The 11,960-nt window shown below is 32.8% G+C and overlaps 1 protein-coding gene across 3 annotated transcripts in view; it reads left to right on the plus strand.

Moving 5' to 3' along the window:
* Window positions 1-9,781: 9,781 nt before the first annotated feature.
* The window catches only part of LOC132172196 (plant cysteine oxidase 4-like), a 4,077-nt gene continuing 1,898 nt past the window's right edge, over window positions 9,782-11,960 (plus strand). The window contains exons 1-4 of one of the 3 annotated variants that reach the window (XM_059583647.1): window positions 9,782-9,983; window positions 10,460-10,608; window positions 10,670-11,123; window positions 11,273-11,420. In XM_059583647.1, coding sequence (XP_059439630.1) covers window positions 10,722-11,123; window positions 11,273-11,420 — 550 coding nt within the window. In that variant the 5' untranslated portion in view covers window positions 9,782-9,983; window positions 10,460-10,608; window positions 10,670-10,721. Of the gene's footprint in view, window positions 9,984-10,459; window positions 11,124-11,272; window positions 11,421-11,960 lie in introns of all 3 variants that reach the window. The other 2 variants (XM_059583648.1, XM_059583649.1) reach the window with 2 other exon arrangements.

Here is an 11,960-nt window from a genome sequence, read left to right on the forward strand (position 1 = left end):
CTTTTTTTTTTCTTTTTTTTTGGCTCATTGTCAGCCCTGGCCCGTAGTTGGCCCCTTTTTTTTTTTTTTTTTTTTTGGCTCATTATCAGCCCTGACCCGTAGTCGGCCCCTTTTTTATTTTTGGCTCATTGTCAGCCCTGACCTGTTGTTAGCCCTTTTTGGAGTTTGGCCCGTTGTCGGCCCTTTCAAATCTACATTCACCAACCACCTGCTGCTGTCGCTGGCCGCCCGCCATCCTCTATCTCCTCCGGCAGTCGCCTCCATCTACGGCTCATTCTCGGCCTCCGCCACCGCCATCATCATTGTTTCGGATTTCAAACTCAAGGTTTCAGAATATTCTACCTTGAGTTTGAGGGGGGATGTTAGTATATATGGAAAATATATTATATTTTCCATATATTCCATAATTATGCTCATATTGAAATATTCTCTATTTATGGGTTGATTGTAATCATATATTGGGATTGTAATCAAATCAAGGAAATTTGATTACCTAACTTGTATTTAGACATTGCCCTATAAATAGGGACCTTTGTATTGTAGACAAATCAAGTTAATAAGCATAATGTAGCCTTTAGGAGTATTTTGAGTGGTAGACGTAGGTATCTAACACCGAACTACCCGTAAGTTTCTTGTGTTCATTCTCTCTCTTGCTTCCGCTATTATTCCCGCATCATCATTATTTCAACAGAAGTTTCCAAAGTAACTCAAAAATAAACTTCCAATCTAAATTTGAAACAAAAAAGCAAAGTCTCCCAAAATGTCATAAAAAATTCAAGGCAAAACTTAAGAGTTTGAATCATTCACATCTATGATCACTTATCCTTAAAGTATTAGACTGTCATTGAGTAAGGTAAAACAAATATAATACTTCTATGATCTCTTCCCGCGAATTCTCATACTCGTCCCACATATGCTGACAAATTGTAAAACACAAGCATATTTTACAGGTGAAAAAAATAAATAAATAAATAAATAAATAAAGTGTAAGTCTACGACTTAGTGAGTCAAGATCACAAGGAAGGCAATTTATCTATGTTATGAACTCAAGATTTTGATAAAAATGTTTCCATATTAAAATGCATAATTGTGTGAGATAGTTTTTTTGACAGAATATCAATGCAAATAATGTAGTGTAGCATACATATAGATTATGATAAACAGTAAATTAGAATCATAGCTCAACTCCATATGGTTTATTCGATCCCTTAACACTTATCAATAGGGTTTGCGTGTTCTAAAAAAAACTTATGGTACAATACTGGTGCCCTGATAAAGTACAATAGCGGCCACCAATTAGCAATCAGACCAAGTCTGACCCTAGGTAGCCCATACTACTAGTGACGTCATGCGGTTGTGACCACCATTGGTACATGGCTATGTCGGTCAAGACTTATATGATCCCTTAGATCCAATGATAAAACATTAAATAAAACTAGACCATAAAGCCTTGTTTGTATAATGATAGTCCATGACTAAAAGTTATGTAATATGATACAATTATCCTCTATCTTTTACATGCATCCAATGATAAGAATACTTACACGAATTTAATTAATTTTCTCAAATATAATACATACATAAAGAACTGAGTTCACATAGTTATGAAATGTATTTTCAAGCAAGTAGAGAGCATGCATGTTTCATATATCAAAATAGTATGTCAATAAAAGAAAGCTAGATAAAAGTATTGATGTGAAGTTCAGTCACCTTGATCCTAGGGATAATCCTCAAAATCAACCTTGAACTTATTGACGATATGCAAAAATTTTAATGTTAGAAGGTTTTATGGGACCAAAAACCCACCCTAGAACCCAAAAACTGACGAAACAGAGTGTTGGAACAAGGCATGATCGATTTTGGCAGTGTTAGGATCAAGGACGGAACCAAGAAATTTTATGGAAGGGGGCCAGCCAATTTTTTTTTTTTCGGTTTTTTATTAAAAAAAATATTTTTTTGTTGTTTTTTATAAACTAAAAACTACCGTAAGGGCAAAAAAAAAATGAGCATTTGAAAGTAAGGGCCAAAAAAGTGGGCATTTGAAAGTAAGGGCCAAAAAAAAAAAAAAAAAAAAAAAAAAAAACCTCAATGGATATGGCCCAAAAAAATTAAAAATAGGGCCAAAAGTTGTTTTTGGGAGAGGGTCAAATGACTAAAATTAAAACTTTATTTTTTATTTTTTATTTTTTATTTTTTATTCTTATAATTTTTTTTTTTTTGGGTGGGGGGCATGGCCAACCCCTGTCCCCCCTCCCTCCGTCATTGGTTGGGATCGATCTTATCAACTTAGGATTGATCCTGGGCAAAAGAGGATCGATTAAAAAAGGGTTGGGGTCATTCATAGCTTGTCTCGTGTACTCTCGAACCTTTGAAAAAACCTATCATAACCTTGGGAAGGCTCATAAGGGTTGTGGAAATTCTAAAGGACCATCGTAGACATCATTTACGAACACAAACTCTGAATCCAAGCCTTTTTCTCGTTATGAACATGGTTGTATTTCAAACAACATGTATTTTACAACCCAATGATCATGATAGAATATGAACACAATGCTTTTGAAATGAGTTAAATCGGGGCTGTATTGAGTGAGAACGGGTCAAAAAAACTACCTTGAGGTTGAACATGATGGTGCTAGTGGTACTGTTGAGCTGAACCGGGTCGAATCCAACCGGAGTCAGACGGGCCGGGTCTTCGAGCGCGCCACGCGCCTGGCACGTGCTGCACAAATCTAACATGTGGCGGGTTGAAGTGCTGGCGTGTGTCAGTGAAAACACACAGGTTGGCTCGGTGCTCCGAGTTGAAACTTGGGTTACGGGTTGGTTCTGATCCACTTCTGCTGGGCTGGATATGGGCTTGACCTGATTGGGCTTGGGCCCTTTTTGCTTGGGCTCTCAGTACAGATTTTTGGGCTGTATGTTTCCACTTGGGCCCATTTCGGGACGAAACGGCGTCGTTCCTTTGGAGTGGAACAACGTCTTCTGGAGAGGCTAGGGAGTGCCCCCTTGGAGACGTCGAAACGGCATCGTTCCGAGGGGCAGTTTTATGCGCCCTTGAATCAGACGCCTAAACGGCATTTTTCCTAGTAAATGGAACAACGTCGTTCTGGGTGTCTGTTATAGGGGTGTTTGTTTCCCCTTTCTTGTTGATCAAAACGGTGTAGTTTTGATCAACAATGTCTTCTTCTCCAAAAAATCTCCAGGAATAGTGATTAAATTTCAGAATTATTTTCTAAAAAATAGAACTATTTATTTCATCAACCCTAGAATTATTCCCTTCACAAGAAGATCTAGAAACCACACCTTTGGTTGGGGATGATTCACCAACAATGTCAAAACCCGGAGGAAGAGAATTTTGGCTTTGAAGATCCACCGAAGGAGATGCATCAAACGGAGTTGCAAAGAAATCCTTCTAGTATTTTTGTTCCAGTAAGTAGCATTTCTTCAAAGTTGGAAAATCTCCAGTAAATTTTGATCCACCAACATTAATTTTAAGAAGTTCTTCATATGGGTTTGAGATTATCAAATGTAAATTATAAAATGACACAGAGGATGCCAAACCTAAACTTTGTATGTTGATGGTTTGCAAAATTTCCTTCATATACTCCCTATTTTCTTCATCAGAATTTGCTTTCTCTTCTTTGTCTTCCTTATCTTCCATAACCTTGTCGCTCTGATACCACTGATAGAATATGAACATATGATCTGTTTGTAAGAATCTCCCGTTATGGTAGATATCCGATGGAGGACAAAAGTAACCAGATAATAAGAGAACGAAGTTTGACGTACGTTATTCTTATTATCCAACTCTATTAGAGTTAAGATATAACTCTTCACCAAGAGTTATACTTTGTCACTTTATCATAACCTCTATGGAGGGTTGTGATTAGCTATGGGAATGACCACACTAGTTATGGTGTGATCCCCTTAAGCCAAACACAACCAAACAAGCCCATCAACTTCATCAACTAATCCGGTTTTGACCCACCAGGCCAAACTCCAAAAACAAGCCATTTTAAATCATTATTAAAAACAATGTTCTCAACGAATTAAACAGTAAAACTAATCCTAACAGTTCAAAAACTTCAAGAACACTCACACACCTATTGACCTAGACAATATCGTACAACGTGATTGAACGGGAAAAAGAAATGGTTCTCTCACCTTGCAAGACTTTGAAACTCTTAAAAAATCACTCGGAATGATATACATTTGTCTTTTTCTTCCTTCTATTCAATACAAATGCTCATATTAGTTCTGGAGGCTTAGAAAAGATATGTAGAAGGCTAAGGTTGAGTTAAGGATGCTTTTATTCATATCAAACTGGTTTAAAAGTTAGATCTTGATCGCTAATAATTAATATTCCCATATAATTTGTAATGCTTCAGGGTATTTATACATTTTTATAATTACCACATGGCGCTACTGCTACTTTCTTTATTGTAACTTGTAGTGAAAATTCCTATATATATATAATATCAAAGATTTAGACATAAATATGTACATAATTGATTCATAAATATTCACATGACAATCTGTTTGAAGTTTTTTTTTCGTTTTGATGAACCCTAGTTCTGTACACTTTTCTCATCCTCTCCAAACCATTTCTCAAATAACACAACCACCACCATCAAACTCCCACAACTTTCAAACTCAGCATTTACACAATCTTATAAAGTACCAATGAGATAAAAGAGAGTGTAAGAAAATTATATCTCTAGGCTTTTCTCCAAGCTCTTTCTTTCACTACGTACTCTTTTACTTTCTTTCTCTCTCTTCCCCTTCAAGAACACTTTAAGGGTGCGTTTAGGATTATAATTTCGCAAGAATAATTTACGTTTTTTTAAAGATATCGCAAAACGTAAGGCGTTTGGCATTGCGATTTAAAAAGTACATAATCTAAAATAGGAAAAAAATCTACAATTTCTATAAGTAGGTTAGGGAGTACTTATTAATTTGAAAAAAAATGTGAATTTAAGCCAAAATCACGATTTCGTATATAACAAATATTTGATTAAAAAAAAAAAATTAACATGTTTTACCAAACACCTTTGCGATTTTAAAATGTAGCGATTTCAAAAACTCAAATTTTAAAATTGCACTTATTGAAATCGCAATCCCAAACATATCCTAAACCTTACTCTTCAGTGCTTTGGATAAATCAAATATTTTGATTTCCTTTGACGTAACGCCTACAAGCCTTATGGTACTCAACCTAATCTTCTTAAGAAGTTCATTTGGTTTATTAATGGACAAAAATTTTCTCCAAACTAATTTGCAAGAAATTTCTTTTAACCTACTTTAATAAGTGACAAGTGCCATTCAACATGTTTGGATTTTTCAAAAATTAATGTTTGGATTCATAGATTAGTATAATGACTCTTAAAAGAATATTTAAAAAAAACATATGAGAGATGACACTTGCCACTTATTAGACTAGGTTAGAGGAAATTTCAAACCAGTTTAAAAGAAATTTGTGTCCTTTATTAATTTATCCCACTTTTTTTTCTAATTTTATTTAACTCTTAATTTCCCCCAGGAATTTACAGTGAAAGATCTAGTGATAGGTTAGAGAAATTGACTTTCAATTTTGGCTAAAGGTGATGATGTATGGAGGCATGTTGAGCATAAAAAAATAATAAAAAAAAAAGACTACAAGAAAGTGACTTTGATTACATGATAAAATATAAAGTAAGAAAAATAAAATAAAGAAATTTAAGAGAATAAAAGAAAGAAAAAAAGAATGGGACAAGATAAAGATATGAAGTGATTCAACTCAGAGTAATTAATGCTAGACACCATCTTTTTATTCTCTTAAAAATAATGTGGCTTTCAAAATTACTATTGAATAAAAATTCAAATATAATTCACCTTAAATTTAATAATAATTTTAAAATCTATATAAACTTTAAAAGAATAAAAAAAAAGATAAAAAAATAGTTCATAGCATTACTCTTCAACCCAAAAGGTTTACACCCATCTTATACAATACCCAATAAAATTATATTTTTATTATTTTGAATTGTCTTATGATGTTTTATCGAGGTTGGTGAAATATCATAGTACAATTATGGTTTGAAAAGGAAAAGGGCATTTCAATACTTTTAACAACTATGCACCAACAATTTTCATAATGATTTTTTTTCCTACACAATAAATGGGAAAAAAAAAAGAGTTAATTACAAAATTATTATGTATACTCTTTGTGCAATTTACAATCCTACAAAGCAGGGGCGAAAACAAAGAAGTTTATAAAATAAAGAAAAAAAAAAAAAAAAAAAAACCACAATTTTTTTTTGAAGCAGCATTAGAAATTATATTTTTATTCTACAAAAATTCTAAACATGAGATAAAAACCTGGTTTCAATCCTTATTATTATTATTATTTTGTCAATTTTATTAGGCCGGGTTCCTCTCCCCTTGTATTCTCCCCTACGTATGAAGTTGAACGTGGTGACGATGTTTTCTCATTCTAGTGTCAGGCCATGTGGACAGGTAATGAAGACAATATTATTAGGGCATCCAAAGTTTCGCTCAGTTCATGAACTGAAACACTGTCCCCAAAGACAACTTCATCCAATGTTTCTGTTCCTCAAACTCAAAATCTGTCCAAAAACTTGATTAACTGCTACCATCTACTCTGCAAACCTACTAAAATACAAACCCTTTGGCATTTTCTTTCATTCCCTGCCCAGACAAGAAGAATAGACAGAAAAATTGCAGAAAAAACTTATACCCAACAGAAAATATAAGGGTAAATGGTAATTATCCGTTTGAATTGCTAAGAATTTTGACCCGTAATATGAAAGAGTTCATGTTAAATAAGTGTCGTACAATTCAAAGTTTATTTAAATAAGTAAATTTTGTATGAATTTTCTAGCATTAATTCCGCGGGTTCCATCCATTTCTGTCCACAGCACAGTCCAGGCTGTCTCTAGAAGTTGAGTGACATTTACTTTGTGTCTCTTCAAGTAGCCGTTCTTTTGGTTGTGAAAGTTGATGGTGAAGGAGAAAGAAGATTTTAATATACATTTTCTTGTCATAGCTGCTCTAGAGCTATGACATGAAAATCAATGTCATATAGAGTTTGTTTTATTTTGTACATAATTTACTTTCATGCAAAGCATTGTAATGGTGAGCTAGCTATCTAATTGTGTTTCTTTACCGTTAATATTCGGGAAATGCTTCTTTGCATTCTTGTTTTTATCTTGCGTATATTTTTGTTGAGTTAGAATGATTCATGCACTATAAATTAAAAAATAAAAAATAAAAAATAAAAACTTTAGAAAATCTACCTAAATTTTTACTTGTTTTAATACTACTCTCAAAGTTTAGTAACGCTAAATTAAGAATATTGAATTTTTAATTTCTTTCAATTATCTTATTCCCTTATGATTTTCCGTTAATTTTTCAAAATGTCCAAAATACCCCTGTTTTTTCTTTTTTTTTTAAAAAAAAAAAAATAATTGCAAAGATATTGCAAAAAGATTGCAAATATGTTTTTTTTTTTTTCATAAAATAAATAAATAAACGCTTGAATTTTTACAATTTTTTATTTTATTTTTTTATAATTAAAAAATATGGGTATTTTGGACATTTTGATAAGATTTAATAGAAAACTCTAATGGAATGGTGTAATTAAAAGAAATTGAAAGTTTGATAATCCTTAATTAAGAGTTTTTGAATTTTGAGAGAGTACTTTCAAAATGGGTGGAATTTTATGGGGGTTTTGTGAAGTTTCCTTCTTAAAAAAACAAAAGAAAAAAAAACAACAACAGTAGACAAAGCATGCTAACTCAATGAACATGTGTGCGAGATGAATATCGGAATACAAAGAGCCATCTCTCTAATATTTTTAGATGGAAGGAAACAATTACCTTTGTTAGAATACTTATTGATTAAATACATCACTATGTTTTGCGGAGTGATTTGAATTTTATATAGTGTCATGACGGATTTGCCTTGATATTTATCAAATCACTCTTTAAAATTCAAAATCAATCTAGTGGATTCTTATTAGAAGTTTAATCCGTCATCAAGTCAGTTCCTCTGTATTACAACTGTTAAATTTTTTGATCGAATCGTCACTTCATATCTATTAATATTGCGACATGTGTACGTATTGCGCAATCAACTTCGCCATCGGAAATTGGTAATGACACAAACAATAGGATTGAGATGAGACCATGAGAAACAGCCTGTCAGCTTCCAATCTTGTTGCTTGTCACGGAAAAACTCTATTAATGATCAATTCAATTGACTGAATCAAATGATTTCACCATTGGTTACTATTTTATAGAAAGGAAAATTCCTTTTATAATACCTGTTTGTTTTGCGAGAAAGCTTTGCAATAATAATATCTCAATCTCAACCTTTCGACAGTGTATAATTCTATCACAAATTTTAAAATATATATATATAAAATTGACATGTCCCACAATTTTATACGGGAATTAAAAAAAAAAAAATTCCTTTCCCTAATTTGAAGAAAACCCTATTAAAATGTGAACTATTAATATTGTGCTGCTCTTGCAATAGTTTTTTTTTTTTTTTGTTGGGTAACTTCACTGAAAATTTCTGAACTGTCACCCGATTTGACAAACCCCCCAAACTTTAAAATCTCTCAATTTAGCCCCATAAACTTTCAATTGCAATTAATTTAGATCCTTCTGTCGGATTTTAAATGTTAAATTACGTTTATACCCCTGATTTTTTTTTTTTATAAAATTTCAATTTTACCCTTAATTCCAAAACGTTTGTTTATTTAGAAAAAAAAAAAAAAAAAAAATCAGAGATATTTTGGTCTTTTTTGGTATTTCTAGGTGCTAAATTTGATGGATGGGTTTAAATTGAGAGCAATTGAAAGTTTAAGGAACTCAATTGAGAGATTTTAAAGTTTAGGGGTTTTGTCAAATCGAGTGGAAGTTCAAAAGTCTTCAGTAAAGTTACCTTTTTTTTTTTTTTTTTCTCAATTATTCGGTAGACAATATTTTTTTGAGTGTTGGTAGGGGTATGGGCATTAGCAGCCGGCCCACATAACACTTATCGGGCGAGTTATTAAAATGTGTACTATTACATGACAGTTTGTATAACATTTATTACGTTTACAGAAAAATATAAATGCCCGTGTTAGCCACTAAAATATGAACTATCACGTGACACTTATTTTTATAAAATGTAAGGTTCTATGTAAATTTGTAAATGAGTTATAGTATCGTAAATACTTTCCTAATAATTTTGAACAAAATTCCCACCAATTTTCTTTTAGTGAAAAGAAATTTGAACAAATTAAGACTCACCTCCTTTCTTTTTCACCCTCATCTTAACTCTCACCCTTTCATACTCCTAAATCATCCAAATAATTATTCGAACAGTAAATACGAAAGATTTTATATAAATTTTATTTATTTGAATAGGTGTTAATAATTAAAAAATTATTTAAACAGATAAATCATATATAAACTCTTTAATTGTCAACGAACCAAGAGCATCAATCGATCAAATCAAATCAAACATGCCCTTTTTGTTTTATTCCCTTGACATATTAACTTTTGTTCATAGAATTCGTTTATCACCAAACACCCCCAACTTTTTTTTTTTTTTTTAAACTAAAATTCCGTTCTATATATATATATAATTGATGGTCATGATTAAAAATAAATGTCCTATTCACTTTTTAATTATTTTTTCCTTTAGCAAAAGCATGAACAATAATAATATTATTTTATCTTATCTCAGTGGGAAAAGGAAAAAAACATGTGGAAGGTGGGCGAAGGGTAAGATTCAATGAATTTCAATTTACCTAGGTGCTCAGCCGCAAAAGGAGCTCCCCCACTCCCCGCACGCATACATTGTACATGGCCATAGCCCTATGGCTATAGCTTCCTTAGCTGAGTGACGTCGTTCCGATCCTCCCCATTTCCCATTAAAATCATCTCCTTCTCTCTTTCCAAAATCTTCAGAACCCTTTTGCCTCGGAGTCTCAGGTACTCTCTTGCCCAAATTTTTCTCGAATAAACGGACCGCGTTTCGATCTAGGGATTGAATCTGAAAAGCTTTTGCTTTTGTTTTTTTCTTGTTTTTGCCCAATTCGTTTGAATTGATTTTGAATCTGATTTATTGAGATTAGCCGCTTCAATTTGACTCTGATTGTGTTTTGTTTGATTATGGTTGCTGCACTTGGATTGGTATTTTTAAGCTTTACCCTATGTTTGGTTCCTGAGAAAGATTGGGAAAAGAAATATTAAGTTTTGTTACTTTGTGTGGTTCAATTTGTGAGCTTAATTTAGCTTAACCGGCTAATTGAATCGGATTGTTTTCCTAGTTACAATACTTGTGACCACCGAGAATCAAATGGGTTAAAATTATTATTATTATTTTTTTTTCTTCTTCGCCATTAAAAATGGAGCTAGTTTGTTATATTGTTCTGTGAAATATACTAATATGATACTTGGTTTGCTAGGTGCTTTAAGCTGCAGTGCACGGGGGTGATTGACTACCATGCATATCTATTGCTGTCCCTTGGGTTCACGTAGAACTGGATTTTGGAATTGTTGTAGAGAAAGGAAGTTGTTTTTTAACGCTCTTGTGTAACCTGGGGCAACCCAAGAGGTATTTTTGATTTTGATGGTTGAGCTACACCGAAGTTCGGTGACTGATAATTAGAATTCAGTTACTATATATACAGATTGATCCGTTTGCTAGATTGCTACATTCTTCATACCATGCCAGTTATTCAGAAGTTATATGATGCCTGCAAGGCGTCCTTCTCTACTGATGGTCCGATACCAGAAGAAGCTCTTGGAAAAGTTCGTTCTACTTTAGGTAAGAAGGAGGATAAAGGAAGCTTTATTCGTATTTGTCTTGTTTTGCTCATGAACATGGCTTACTTGCACTTGGTCCGAGACATTTTAGTTTCGAATACTTCCTTTGTGTTAACACCATCTTATAATGCTATTCCAGATGAATTGAAGCCTTCTAATGTGGGTCTCGAACAGGAGGCACAATTGGCGCGACAATGGAAAGTTCCAGTAAATGGTAGTAATGGCAAAAAAGGGCGTAATGGCAGTCATCAGTACCCACCTCCAATTAAATATTTGCACTTGCATGAATGTGACAAATTTTCTGTAAGTAATTTAAATCTCTGTAGGGTATTGGTTATCAATTGGATTTTCATTTTGGAACCTTTGGTTCTGGTTGAGTGGTTTGAATATTTGTGAAACTTCAAAGCTGGATTCATAACATGTACTTGGGAAATTTTTGGATTTTGTCGCAGATAGGAATTTTCTGCATGCCACCTGGCTCTATCATACCACTTCATAATCATCCTGGAATGACTGTGTTGAGCAAGCTTCTTTACGGTTCATTACATGTGAGATCATATGATTGGCTTGATGTACCCGGGTCTGCTGATCTATCTCAAGGTGCCAATCTGCATTGACCTTAGCATATTTCAAGATTACAATATGGCTTTGGACTGATATTTCGAAGTATGCATATCTTTAATGTAACTTAGTTATAAGATAAAAAAATTTTTGGAAGGTCAAGAGTAGTATAGTCTTGGTTTGAAGCAAATAGTAGAGCTGGAAATGGAATCTAGACAATTTCTATATGTTTTTGAAATTAATATCAATATTAATTTCAAAAACATATTGATATTAATTTCAAAAAAAATATCAATAGGGTATCACCACTTTGTTAATAGTGTCAAATGATACCAATTAAGTATGACTTGATGATGTCTTTTGACAAACCATTGATTTTTTATTTTTTTATTTTATTTTTAAATATAACAAAAGTACAAGAATAGGTAACTCTTAAAAAAAATTATATATTAGAAGCCTTATTCATTTCTAGTTGGTTTCTACGTGAACTAGTTAGCCTTCAAGATATCATCAAATATAATCTCTCTAAATTCTGCTCCATGGTATTTTTGTTGTTCAGAACAACTAGCTTGATTGGAT

The sequence above is a fragment of the Corylus avellana genome, chromosome ca2 (assembly GCF_901000735.1).
Source record: "Corylus avellana chromosome ca2, CavTom2PMs-1.0".
Lineage (NCBI taxonomy): Eukaryota > Viridiplantae > Streptophyta > Magnoliopsida > Fagales > Betulaceae > Corylus > Corylus avellana.